The 14,726-nt window shown below is 40.3% G+C and overlaps 1 protein-coding gene and 1 long non-coding RNA gene across 2 annotated transcripts in view; both read left to right on the forward strand.

Moving 5' to 3' along the window:
• The window catches only part of LOC143890064 (ethylene-insensitive protein 2.2-like), a 34,582-nt gene extending 25,261 nt beyond the window's left edge, over window positions 1-9,321 (forward strand). The window contains exon 9 of the mRNA XM_077394607.1: window positions 8,576-9,321. Coding sequence (XP_077250722.1) covers window positions 8,576-8,962 — 387 coding nt within the window. The 3' untranslated portion in view covers window positions 8,963-9,321. The remainder of the gene's footprint in view (window positions 1-8,575) is intronic.
• A 2,591-nt stretch (window positions 9,322-11,912) lies between these two features.
• On the forward strand, window positions 11,913-13,373 carry LOC143891434 (uncharacterized). Its single transcript, XR_013255333.1, has 2 exons — window positions 11,913-12,058; window positions 12,894-13,373. It is a non-coding gene; the product is annotated as an uncharacterized LOC143891434 (long non-coding RNA).
• The last annotated feature ends 1,353 nt before the right edge of the window (window positions 13,374-14,726 follow it).

Consider the following 14,726-nt stretch of genomic DNA (forward strand, 5'->3'; position numbering starts at 1 on the left):
CTTTCAGTTTGTTTTTCTGTTCCCTTTCTCTCCTCCGAGACAATCATAAAGTCATAAAATGTCAACTTACTATTTTATAAGTCTTTTCATGGGCGAGGAACTGTCTGAAAGTGAAAGGCATCATTGGTAGGCGGCCAAGCGAACATTCCTGTGTGATTGGGGATAGGTAGGTGTAGTTAATCGGCAATCAGGCAATTCGTTAAACGATATCTCAGATACTTGAAACCAATTCAATCGAAACTTTATTGAAAGAACGGGTGCATAATGATATAATACACATCTCCATCAGGACCCGAATCCCCGTCTGGTTTCCCATCCCCAGCCTCAGCATCCCCATAACAAACGCAATCAAATTGTTTGATCTTCACTGTTGTGCCTCTTCCTTGTAATGCTATTATAAGCATAGGAATTTACTGGTTCTCCAGGGAAATATGTTGGTCTGGCAGAAACAGTTAGGGGGTTTCAACTGATCCTTTCTGGAGAATTAGATAGTCTTCCCGAGCAAGGCAGCAAGTTTCTCATCTTTAGGTGCATGCGGATTACCACATTTCGGTGCCATTGCAGTGGGCTCACCGGGCCCTCCAGTTTTTCGATCGCTCTTCTTTCGCCCGAAGTATGACATAATTACTTAGCATAGGTACCTTATGAGTAGGCTCGGCAAAACCCCTGTATGGCTTCTTCTATTTCTCGATAACAAGAAATATGACCAACAATGGTTTTTTTTTTTTTTTTGGAAGATGACCAATTGTATTTATATTCAAACCGTATTAACATAGAGACCAGGAGTCCCAAATAACTTCAGCATAAGATGCAGGCCCTGCTAGAGAAGGGACCAGGAGTCCCAAATAGCTTCAGCGTAAGATGGCCTAGGAAGTAACTCCAGGCCCTGCTAAAGAAGAGTTCCCCAAATTTTCCTCTTATCCCATTACATTCACCAATCCAAACATAAATACCGTTTTCACTATCTACCTTTAGTGTCATTCGTACAAATTTTTTTTGCAATCTTCACTAAAGATCTAGAAGATAAGCAGTACCACCCTTCTTCCACAGAAAAACACTCCTGAACAAAAACCGTAAGGAACTTCTCCCCTAAGAGGAGCACTTCTCCAGCTCCCCCAAAAGATGCTTGATTTGGTAGTCCGGAATATCTGTGGGATCAAAGGGGTCCTCTGGTTCCATTTCCTTAAATCCAAGTCTCTTTTTACTGGCAAGCCTTTCTTCCACCTTTCGAATTCCCTCCGCCTTATTAGCCTCCCATCGAAGCTTCCTCAATCTCCTCTCGTCGGCCAGAATTAGATTGAAGAAAGGATATTTGTGCATAGGCGAATGAGTGTCCTTTACATTAACTGACCAGAAAGACGATGGAATTCCTGAGCATTAGCTTGGGCCTCCTCCGTAAACAGTTTTCACCGTCTCCTGAGGAAATCTTTTGTAATTTCCTTGTGGGTCGGGTCATTTATAGAAGCTCTCTCTTCATCATAGACCATTAACTTCATCCTGTAAAGGATCTTTTCCAAAACCAGGAGGTCCATGGACCACTTCCTTTTCCGGCCCAAGGAAGATGAGGGAAGGGATGGTGTACCATGCTGCATATTGCTTTGATGCTCCATCTTTGGCTTCTTCAAGGTGAGAGCAAAGGTTCAAAAGTAGACCTATTTCCAAATCTCCTAAAGGATCCCAATGATTTCCCCTAGCTTTTTATATAAAGGTCACCCTTGATTATGGCCAATGACCAATGTCCGATCCCCTATTCCACTATAACGTGTTGAGAAAACCCTTCTAAATAGAGCATTAATGTAACCCTTTTGAATGCATATACAAACGATTTCCTATTTTAGACTTCTTACTAGTAGATAGTGCCAATAAATCTCATGAGAGGTACCCAAAGATTCATATTGAACTTCGATGGGAACTTCTCTTGGGGCGATGCCACGTTGATCTAGTCGTCGCCGCTGATCATCCCGCTCGTACCAACTTCCTGCGACTCCTTTCCATTTAGTAGGGCATGCTAATGATATCTCATGAGAGCTTGGAATCAGTAAGCTCATAATCTACGTCTCAAGTAGCACCAACTTCAGGGGTCACTCCAAAGCGGATTTTGGTCGCTCTGCTCCTCTTGATTCTGTTGTTCTAGACGAATCCTCCACCCATGAAAAACAAAATTCCTTTTCTTCTGCGTCGGTTTCGGCTTCATCGTCTGTTTAAGGATATGTTTCAGATTCAGCCTCTTCGGATGCGTCTTCTTATGCTCATCAAATCGAAACTTCATTTATTCTATAAAAATAGAGGCAATAACATCTAAAGATAGTTTCTTTAAAAAGGTTATTACGATTCCCAAAAAGCACTTAAAAGCAAATTAAATGCTAAAAGACAAGCAAGTGAGCGCATATATCAAAAATTGGTTGTGCTGAAACCATTTCCCTATATCATTAGATGTTATTGCTACTTTAGCGCTGCATCAAATTAGATTTACTTTAGAATCATACTGCTGATAGTTTCCAGACACTTTTCATAAGCGATAATGGAGATAATATATTGAAGTAAAAGAAATGACCTAGGGGGCAGGGATTGCCCAAAGCTAAAACATCTCTCAAAGCCCATCTTTGGCGAGGTCTTTTGGCAACATCATTGTCCTCCCTAAGCATAAGGCTAAAATAAATGCCCTTTCCTCTTACACAGCCACGGTCTCGTTGATTATGTGGGCAAACCTCCATGGACCCAAACTTCGACGATGAACCACCACAATCATTGAACCACCCAAGCAATCACAATCTAATAGTTTCCTTCAACCTTCCTTCCTACTCCTTATGCAAGAGAAGCCATTAAGGTGGGTCTTTTCTCATCTTTGTTAGAATTCTTACGTCCTGTTTGAATATCAGAAGAGAAAGAACAAAGTATAGAGGGTGAGAAAACAAGAGGAGGGTATTGAGAAAGTCTCCTAGCTAGGCACGAAATGTTCTATGGTCTATCTTTTGAAATCTGTTGTAACTAAAACATCTTGTGTACTTATCAGCAACTCAAAATAATTGTCATGATAAGGCTTATCTTTGTAGACAGTTACCTTGAAGAACTTGTATAAATAAAGCTCTTGAATGACTCTCTCAATATTGGAGAGAGAGAGAGAGAGAGAGAGAGAGAGAGAGAGAGAGAGAGTTCCTTGAGAGCCATCTTCCCCTTCTTCTCGTCTTCTATGTTCTCTGAAATCCTTAGGCACCCTCTCTCCCAGACATCTCCCATCTCCCATCTCCCATCTCCCATCTCCCAAATCCTTCTATGTCTTCTTCATCAAATAACACCATCTCCATCAGCTTAAGCTTTTGGAGTAGCAGGTAGTTTCACATGGTATCAGAGCCAAAGGTCCTAAGTTCAATCCTCCCGGATAGCAAAAATCCACATGCAATGGCCAAACCCAAAAGACGGGCCACATGTGCCACGTGTAGGCCAACCCTAAAAAAAGAAGGGCCACACGTGAGGGGTAGTGTTAAAGTATAAAAGATTAAATAACGCCATCTCCATCAGCTTAAGCTTTTGGAGTAGTTGGTAGTTTCACGGAGGGAGGAGGGACAGTAAACAAAGAGAAGAGAGGATAGACCCAAGGAGACTAGTGGACCAAGCAAGAGAGGACCGGGGATGAAGGGAGACTGGATATGCACCGATTGTGGTTATCTTAACTTCAGATGGCGAAGCAAATGTAGGCAGTGTAAGGTTGGAAAAGGGAAAGGCAAATTCTGACGAAAGTCTTCGGAGGAAAGACCTGATAAGGTTTGGCCGAATTCTGGGGACATTATATCTAGTTCCATCGGAGGGATTCCAACCCTCACTATTCTGGAAAGGAGGTGGAGGATCGTAGCACCCTTCTCAAATCCTGCTTGGTTGGCAGGCCAAAAGGGGTTATTTGGAACCTGATGAACATTTGGAACCGTGCTAAAGCTCATTGGAAACTCCATCTCTCCCTAGACTGCGTCTCTTTGGTCCAAATATGGTCTTATTCATGTTTACCAGTGAAGCTATGCCTACCAAGGTCCTGGAGATTGAAGCAAAAGCTTGCGGAAATTTTCTTTCCTCCCTCTCTGCTTGGAGCCCGGTTATCAATCCGGAGGAGAAGGCGGTCTGGATCAACTTTATAGGGATCCCTCTTCATGTATGGGCGTTATCAACGGTTGAAGCTTTAGGCCGGATTTTTGGAAAAGTTTTAAGAGTCAATCTGGAAGGAATGAACCTTGCCTCAGCGTTGGTCCTTCGCTCGAAATCGGATGAGATTGAGCCTTTTGTTCATATTCGGGTCCAGGACATTAATTTCAAAATTGGTGTATATCTTTGACCTCCTAAGCGACTGGATTCACTGAATAAGGCTTCGTCTTCCCTAGGTGATCCTTTGGATTCGGATCCTTTGTCTCATGACCATCGGCTTGTGGTGCCTGCTGTGAAGCAAAGCTTGGGCAAGGATACAGACAATGTAAAGATGGTTGATGGTGGAGCGATCTGGCAAAAGGACTCGGGAGCTGCTTTAACTTAGTCGAGTCAACCGGGTGGCTGTGACCAGGACGAATCCTTTGGGTTACTGTTGAAATTCAAATTTCAAAATCAATTGCCTAAACAAGGTGGTTTCACCAACTCTCTACTCAAGGACAAGCCCAGGGGAAGCAGTATGGATACTACTATAGTCATGAAAGGCCAGCAGAGGGGCTTTCAAAGTCAGAATATTAAAACACTCCAAAACACAAAAACACACAAAATAATGGGAAGTTTTCTGAGCAATCTCTTGGGCCAAGACTTTCCATTCTCCCTTCCAAAATATGGGCTGATTAGGACGTGCCAGGCTCCGCATCACCTGATGGGTCGTCAGGCTTGGAGAAAGGCCTTTTCCTCCCTCCAAATGTAACCTTTTGGATTTTTTTTTTTTTTTTTTTTTTTTTTTTGAATATTGTGTAACCTTTTGGATTATGATTAGTAAAGGTAGAATTGTGTTGCATTCCAGCTTACGCAACACAGATTTCTAAGGAGGTGTGTCAGTGGCAAAGAATAAGCCTTATCACCGCCATATTACCCTCGGTTTTTGGTATAAGTGGTTCTTTATTTGTAGGGTGGTGACGGTTCTTTTTTCAGCCTTATGTTTAGCCTTCTTAGGGAAGTAACCTAGTCTCGTAATCTTTTTCGAGATTTGGTTCTGGGCCCAAGGATATGGAGTTTTGGGCGGTTTATTTTATTAAATGACATAATGGTAATGAAGACGAGTCTAACTGGTCTCTTGGTTATCTCGTTTTGGAAAATGCCCGCTTCTTCTTCGCCTTCAGAATCTCGAATTTTTAAGAGATTACAGAGAGATTTTCCGAACTGTTCTGAGTGGTTTCAACATCGCCGGTGGGCTCACAACTTGAAATACAATCGGGTAAAAGCCTCGGCGGAAGTTCCTACCATCCCTGAACAAGTTAAAGGAATTATTAAAAGGCAATGGAAGCAATTTCAGGAGGACTATTGAATGATTGTCGAAGATTTTTTTTCGGTAACAGTTACTTACAATTTAAAGGATATATGTATACCAGTCTACAAACTTCCTTTCTTCCGAGGTTGTTTGGAGTACGTGAATAACCAGAGACGGTTAGAATGGGAGGCGAAGAAAACACTTTGCATTCGAAAGATATCCGAACTGATTAAATTCCGGATGTCTCTGGTAGAAGAGGTCTCCTATCCGCAGTTCGCCTTAGATGATTTTTCTGAAGATATGGAATTGAAACTAGACATTGGGATTCTATTGGTGGAGCTGAGCGACTGTGCGTGACAGTCTTGTGCTAGAGTTAGTTTGGATGTTTTGTTTAAAAAGGGGGGTCTTGATAGATTTTTTGGGATCTGAAAATTAGTTTATGACTGGATGGAGAAAATGTAAAGAGAGCAAGGAAGTAGAACAGATTATAGGGTAATAGTTTATCTGGATGGAATTCTTGGGAAACTTTAATTGGTTTTTGGGTAAAGGAAGTGGATGTTGGGAAGACATGGATGGTGGGTGAATTTTGAATAGATGTTCGGGTGCTGCTTTGTTTATCTCTTGGACTGGTGCCGGCATGTCGGTCCAGTCCACCTTAATATTTTGTAATGCAGGATGGGACTGCTGGTCCCGATTGCTATCTTAATATTAATGAAATATGTCAATTTTAAAAGAAGAAGAAGAGTGGAGGTAGGAAAGTCTTGAGGTTGAGGGAAGTGTTCAATCAATCCTTAGAACTTTTTTCTTATCTTATTAATAGAGCAAGAGGGAAGATTACATACTAATATATTATGCCACTTTAAGTGAAAGACTTAATTTGACTGATCTTCCCTTACATCATAAGTAACTAACATAAAGCAATAAAAATAAACTTTTAACAGTACCAATAAGTCTAAACAAACCCGCAACCAGGTCCCTTTATCATATCTAAAGATGCCTCCCACTATTGCCGGTTTCCTGATTTGAAACTTGCACTTGTTCTCTTCTTGATCCAAGGGGTAAGGACATTCCTGAATGAAGTCTGTCTGAACCGAGTTGGCACTTCAGATCAGGCTAGGCCTCTCTAGTAGAACTGGGTTCTAGGCGTTGGTTTCAGAAAGAGAGTCCACTAAAGTTAAATTATAATAGTATGAGATGGGTGTCACGTCCACTTGGTGATCTTCTCCTTAATATTCTTTCTCCTCACAATCTCATTTCTTCTTGCATCAATGGTGTCCCAAAGTCACTTTTGCCATTAGTGCACATCTAACAAACAAACACTTAATATTAATAGTGAGCCTACCAGAAAATGCATTTTCTCCTATTTGATTCTTCCCTTTCCATGTTATTCACAAACATTGGCCAAAGCATTTGATCCTTCTCTCCAAGATGCTGGCTCCTCTTGCCATTGAAAAGTGCAAGAAGAATGCATGGAGACACCCAATATACCAAACCATTTATGGTGAGCACCCAAAATTCTATTTACCAATTTGCATTTTCTGAAAATGCGGTTGACTCCAACAAGCATCTATTCGCCAAGTGGATTTGCTACATCTTCTCATGAGACACCACCTCGCACCATCCACGAGTAGCAATGGTAGGATAGGAGTCTTGCCATGGTTTTAAATTTCGGCCGAAACGTTTCGTTGCGGCTGCGCAATATTTCGGTTTTGGCACAATTCGAAACGAAATTCCATATGAAGTCTTTTCTTTACAAGATTTCGCCGCAATTTTACCGAAATTTCACCGGGATTCCGAAATTTCGCCGAAATGTCGACGAAATTCCTGTTGAAATTTTATTTTTTCGACTTTTTTACGATGTACACCAAAATGTTATAATTTCCACCGAAATCGCTGAAATTGACACCGAAATTTTAGTCGAAATTAAAAAAATAATTGAAATCATAATCTTATTTTTACATAATTTCAGCTGAAGTTTCGGTCACCCTACATTGCCCATAGCATCTTGTATTTTTTGTTAGTACGGGTGACCCTTCTACTTTCCAAGATGCTATGGGCAATGTAGGGTGATAGATGAATGGCAATAGATGGAAGTATTCATTTAAAGAAAATACATACAGATGACAATGCGACGAATACATTGAATAAGCCGCTTACAAGTTTGGAGTGCTTTCCAAGATGCTATGAGCAGTGTAGGGTGATAGATGAATGGCAATCGATGGAAGTACTCTATTTTCTTTAGATGAATGGCAATTGATGGAAGTATTCAATCAAAGAACAAACTTACATATGACAATGCAAAATATTGAATGAGCCGCTTACAACGACTAAGTTTAATCATTGCTTGGACTTGGCTAATATCACTAGATGGTAATTGATAGGTAGGGCATCCCCTGGAGTGGGATGGGCACCTCATGTGCAGGAGGTGCAAAGCTGCTTTTTATTTTAGGGGACACAATATTGTTGATCTTGAGGTGGCTGCGAAACAAGCCAAGGTGGCGATTGTTGAGGAATGTCTCTTGTTTTTTTTTTCTAGTTACACTAGAAGTTTGGTTAGTCACCTTCTCTTGTGGTGAGAAGAATGAGTTTTCTCTTGAGAAGAGAAATGTACAATCATGGTTGAGAGAGCTGGGAAGGGCTACGGTTTCTGAGTTTTGGCTTAATTCCGTTGTAATTCTTGTATTGTTTCTTTCTCACATCCAAAGATGGAGACCTCACCCGTGGACATAGGCCTGTGTGTCCCAAACGACATAAATCGTGTATGCTCTTCATGCGTTGTCGTTTTGCTATTATTATGTGGTAGTTTTATCTTGCCTTGTTTTTGTCGGATTTCTGCATGTGATGTAGAATTGTAGACCATCTCGGATACTGTGCAATCCTTTGATTGATCAGTAAAGATCTAGTTATAATTCCAAAAAAAAAAACCTTTAAATCCTGATATTGTACAGGGTTAATGCCCAATTTTTTTACATTGTCCACCGTTTTCATTGATTGATCACCAAATAAATTGTGGTTTCCATCTTTCAAAAAAAAAAAAAAAAAATTTTAGTTTCCACTATCTTTACAGTTTCTTTCCTAGATTCACTCTTTTCTATCTCCTTCTTTATTATCAGTGATTATAGCATAGATTATTATCTATGAATCTTTCAACAGGGAATTCTTGATCTGGCATTTTTCAAGCCGCGGCCCCCCATATCCCCTTGCTTCTGTCTCCAAGTATCAGGAGGAACAGTAGGGAAAAGGTCTGGTCCTCTGCTATCAGATGGGATCTCATTCACCATTGGAAAATTAAACCAGGGGCGAACAACGACTGCGAGCATGCTCCTTGACCTTATCAAGGATGTCGAGGCTGCTGTCTCAGGCCGCAAAGGCAGAACGGGTACTGCAGCTGGTGATGTTGCCTTCCCCAAGGGCAAAGAGAATTTGGCATCGGTTCTAAAGCGTTACAAACGCCGGCTATCAACTAAGTCAACCAGTGTCCATGAAGGTGGCTCTGGGCCCCGCAAGGGTCCTGTGCCTGCATCCACCTTTCCTGCGTAGTCTCGTAGGCCAAATCGATCTCGGTGCGGTAAGGAGATGGTTTTCGAGCTCATATGCGCACATCTTGGAGCTATTTTGTTGTTGGAAGGCAGTTTTCTGTCCCTCTCTCTCTCTCTCTCGCTCTCTCTCTCTCTCTCTCTCTCTTCATATATAGATTTTCTGCAAAATTTCATTTCCTTGTATGTTACATAGACATCCATAAGTTCATTGGAATTGTAATTGCAGCTGAATGGAAAGAAAGAGGTGGTGGAAAAAGATTGTGTTCTTTTTGGGTACCAAATAGTGGTTTCTAAATGCCAGTGGAGAAATTAAAGGAAAAAACGTTCAAAGGGTTTAATATTTTTACCGTTTTCATAGTACTGCAGTGATCTCTTATATTAGTTAATTTTCTTTCTTATTTTCCAAAATTTGTCCAAATTTTAATTACAGCAATTTTTACCGTTTTCTGATCTCTCGCTGCCCTTTCCGTCAGCAAGAGAGTAGGAGAATGTTTTAGAAATCTCTGGAGCGGGATAGAGATTTTTAAAACCTGGATTTCTAAAGAGAAGCGAGACGGACAGTCTCCTTCTCGTCTCCCATACAGAATTTTGAGGAAATCCAAGATCCTAAAATCAGCGTATCCAAACGGCCTGTTTGGATGCCAAGTAAAAGGGACCCTCAAGTAATCCCTAAGTTTCAAAAAAAAAATTTCTTTTTTCTTTACTTGTTGCTTACTTGTGGTGTTTGTTTGCTAAAGTAACACTCAAATCCAGAAAGGAAGAAATTTTAGAGATTTTTAGGTAATCCTCCTTCCTCTCTGAATTTCACATTATCCCTTTCTTGCAACAGATCCTGGGGAAAAACCGTTGCTATGCATTTGTCGCAAATTCATACCAATTAACTCAGACCTCACGACCGGACTCCAAAAAATGAGAGGTATTTCATAAATTGAACGATTTTTCTTCCTTCAGAATCATTCTCTGGATTTTTAGTCATTACATCCATTCATTGAATAAGTGATGATCAAATGGTTCTTACTCAAAGAACCTTCGGGCTTAGCTTGAGGGCTTTATTGAATCATCGTGGTTAGTTTCAAATCTCTAATCCTCCCTCCTCTCTTTCTCCTCTCCACGGGTCAACTTCGCATCCAAACAAGTACTTCACTTGCTCTTTGTTTGCTTTACTAGACGTTTAAAATTATGCCCCCCTTCCATGGTGAGTACTTACACAGAGAATCTTCCATGGTGAGTACTTACACAGAGAATGCTTAAGCGTCCAAACAGAGCCTTAATTTATCATGGAAGAAAAATTCCTTGGTGCCAGACATTGCCTTAAGGTTGCTTCTTGGGTCGGGTTATACCTACCTAACCTGCATCGACCCTAATCGAAAATACCTCAGGTTGGCTTGAGAAATCATGGGTCTTGTGCTGTATCAGTTTTTTGGTTGAAAAATAGGCTTTGAACCACTCTACTCAAAATCCAATCATGAATGTGTTCGGCTAGATAATAAGCTTAGCCTATTAGTTCTGTAAATCAACAAAAACTCTGTCAGACTTCATATAATGGGAAAACTTGGGGGGCCATGACAAGCCCCACATTATTTAAAACTCTATTAAATGTAAACTTCCCCTAGCTATTAAATACCTCACATACAAACAACTATGTTGAAGGAACCTTATGTTATTGTGTATAATATCATAATGTTCTTTAAATATATTCAAATAGTCAACACATGACATCAAAATCCCATAAAAAAGGAACATTTGCTGCATAAAAATAAAATTAAAAAGCCTCTCTCACTCTAGCCTGGGCCTAAAATTCTGGTATATATATATATATATATATATATATATATATATATATATATATATATATAGAGAGAGAGAGAGAGAGAGAGAGAGAGAGAGAGAGTAGAGTTCCTAAGGGTGCCCTCATATAAGCTTATATGAGGTGGCTCTCACAAAACATAAGGGGTTCACATTGTTAGGATGATCCGAAACATTCATTTGAAAGGCCCCATCATAGATAGGGTGTGTACAAAAAATCAGCTCCATTGGATCATCCTAACCCCTCCAAAAGTGGCGGCAAAAATGGGCAGATTTGTGGACAAAACATGTCTATCCATTTTTGCCCCCACTTTTGGAGGGGTTAAGATAATCCAATGGAGCTGATTTTTTGTACACACCTTATTTATGATGGGGCCTTTCAAATGAATGCTTCGATCATCCTAACAATGTGGGCCCCTTATGTTTTGTGAGAGCCACCTCGTATAAGCTATATGAGGGCACCCTTGGGAACTCTATTCTCATATAAGCCACCAACACGCCTGACAAAAATCAAATTGTATGGCCTATCGTTGTGGGTATAATGGAAGATGCTAGGGACCAAGTTACTATTATCTCTCTCTCCTGAAAAAATGGGCAGTGATGAATTCACCCTCTTCTAGGACCCCGTACTTTTCAAAATGGACTCTACAACCCACACCATAGGATGATCCGAACCATCCATTTGATGGGCCCAATGTAAATAAGTTGTGCCCCGAAAATCATTTCCATAGGTTGATCCCAACCGTCCGATCTATGGAAGTTCCCATAATGTGAGCCATTCTTAAGATCCGAGGGTTAGAATCATCCTATGGAAATGATTTTTGGGGCACAACCTATTTACATTGGGCCCATCAAATGGACGGTTTGGATCATCGTATGGTGTGTGGCATGTACAGTCCATTTTGAAAAACACAGGGTGAATTCATCCTATAAGGGGGTGAATTTATCAGTGCCCCAAAAAAAAAAACCCGTTGTTTACGTGGGGCAATCTCCATCAAACGCGTCGGATTAAAATTCGTGAAAAAATAAAAAAAACAATTGGAGCAGGTGAAGATTAAAATTGGCCGTGACACGTGGCAACTAATATACGGGCAAGATTATTTAATGGGACGAAAGCTACTATCCAAATAAAAGGTCCCGTTTTCTTCTCTCCCTCCGTCGCCTCTCTCTCTCTCTCTCTCTCTCTTACCCTTCTCTGAAAAAGCAGTGATTTCAAGGGCCTGACCGATACGACCGATATTCTATTCCGGTAAAAGATCGTTTCCGTTACAAATTTCGTACATCGCCTGAGGTAAGTACCCGATATACCAATTTGATATATTAAAAAGTTTGGGTCATTTTCCCCTTCGTTTTTAGCCGTCAATTCCTTCGTTTCTCGACCCATCTATCTCAAGACATAATGATCCAACGGTTCAGATGCTAGATGAGTGATAAGATAGTAAGATACCAGTCCCTGAAAGGGGTTTTTGCAAAAGAAGTCTTTCCCTTTGCTTTATTTGCAAAAAAGAGTCTTCTAGTTTGACAATTTGCTAATAGAGTTATCATATTTGAGAGTGAATTTGTGAACAAAATACCCATGGTTGATTGTTTTGACTCCCAACTTACCAATTATTGTCTATATATGTCAAAAGATGAAAATTACCTTGTAAAAAGACCAAAATACCTGTGATGCTTTGTGTCTTGCTAATATGTTTTGAAGGGTGAGACCCACCATTTTGGGTGAGACCCACCATTTTGCAACATGTTTTGATGGGATAGGTTCCATGAACTCCACTTGAGACCATGTATATGGTGGGGTTTGCAGTTTTTCACCTACTATGGGTAAAAATGCTAGTATGTGTAGAAACCCATGTGTAAGAAACTAAGAATGCTAGTATATGGGCTTTTTGGTTGTTTTTACAAGGTAATTTTTGTCTTTTCAGGTGTAATGACATTTTGGTGAAAAAAAATAAATTACTATGGGTATTTTGGTCAACAACTGATTTGCAAAATTCAATTAAACATGATTACCCTATTTGCAAATTGTTAAACTAGACTAGTCTTTTTGCAAATAAAGCAGAGTAGAAGACTACTTACAAATTCTTAATATTTTTTTGATTATTGTGTTTATTTATGTTTGGATACAGGAAAGGGATTTTCTTCCAAGATATATAGTAATCCTTTGTCAATAAAGAAAGTGAATATGGGCTTTGTGGTGGTGATTTCCCTGCCGTTGATTCTCCTTGCAATGATCTTAGCCTTGGCTTGCTACCTTATTGGTAGAGCAAGGGGTCGAACCGAAATACAAAGGGTTCCGCAGTATTATGGGCCTCCAGCACCTCCTTTTCCAGCCCAGCCCTATGACAAACCACCACAAGTGTAGAGAAGATGTACATTGTATATGAACTCTATAAAAGAAGATTGCAGCTAACCCTCTTTTGAATTGACGCGAAAAAATCCGTTCACAAAATTGCCTAGCAAATCCCTTGTTTTATTTGCAAAAGAGTTGGCAAGAAGGCGGTGAAATGTACTAGATTCAAAACATTCATTATGTGGGTCGGATCAAGAATTGTTGATAGTCAAAATCATTTGTTTTTGTTATAGTATAAAATATTAACTTTCTCCGATAGCTTAAGCTTTAGGAGTTATTGGTTGTTTCATGGTATAGAGAAATTATATGGTGCCAGCGTCAAGTCCCGTGTGGCCGGTACAACAAAAGTACTGCCTTCGATATTTGATCCAACAGCAGCCTCTTAAAAAGTGGACTGCTGTTAGATCAAATATCATGGGCAGCCTCTTAAAAAGTGGACTGTTGTTGGATCAAATATCATGGGCAGTACAGCCCACATGGGACTTCTCTCGGGCACCATATAAAAACTCTAGTAAAAGACAGTTTTTGAGGGCCCACAAGGGGTGTATGGGGGCATATATGTGAAATGAAGACCGTTGATCTCGTCGAACATCAAGAGGCAACTCACGTGGTCTTTGTCCCAACCCAAATGGACATTCCGTACATAAGATAAAAAGGAAATTTTGTTGTGTGCCCGCTTGAAGTGCATTATTTTTGAAATGGTAAAGTGGACCCGCATCATAAGATGATTCAAACTGTTCATTTGTTGGACCACTGTACCCTGAAAATCATTTCCATAGGATGACCCCAACCCTCCTATCCATAGAGGGATTGTACATTGAATCAGACGATTAGGATCATCCTATGGAGCTGATTTACGGCTTAAAGCCTATTTAAATTGTGTCCCAACAAATGAACGGCTTCGATCATCCTATGAAACGCGCCCCACTGCTTTTTAAAAAGTTTTGGACTTCACGCGGCCTCTAGGATCATCCAATCAAGGTATTCCCCACGGCATTCAATTGGATTTATGGATTCTGTTCGGGTCAACTAAGGGGAACTGGTCCAATAAATGTCTTTTAGGAAAGAGTATAACATTGACTTCCTTTATGACTCCGGAAATACACTTGAGCTACAAGCAGTCATTAAAAGGAGTTCAGCTAGCAAAAGATTGTCATGCTAAAAACCTATGGATCGACTCCGACTCCCTCCATGCTGTGAAAATGATCACCAAAGAATGGCCTTGCCACTGGAGACTAATTCCTGTTGAATCTGTGGAGAGAAAAAGAGAGTAGAATGCTTAAAGCATTTCGTACAAGGCATCAAAGTGGAATGCCAAGATCGCTACTCCCAGCCCCTATTTACGTTGGTAAATATTGAAGGGTTTGAGTCGGTGATTGAGTCGGTTAAGTTAATGGGCTTAAGCCCATAAGGCCCACTACACTTAGGTCCATTATCTATGGGCTTATATTTGAACATATATCCAACAATCTCCTCCTTATGTTCTACATATAGCACGATCCATAAATAGAAAGTGTGATGTTCAAACAATATATTGAACTATCCACATCACATTATAATAAAAGATCTGTAATCCAACTGAAAAACACAAATACTTTTATGAACAAAC

The sequence above is a fragment of the Tasmannia lanceolata genome, unplaced genomic scaffold, assembly GCF_043159265.1.
Source record: "Tasmannia lanceolata isolate RefF3 unplaced genomic scaffold, GAP_Taslan_0.1 ptg000013l, whole genome shotgun sequence".
In the NCBI taxonomy this organism is placed as follows: Eukaryota; Viridiplantae; Streptophyta; class Magnoliopsida; order Canellales; family Winteraceae; genus Tasmannia; species Tasmannia lanceolata.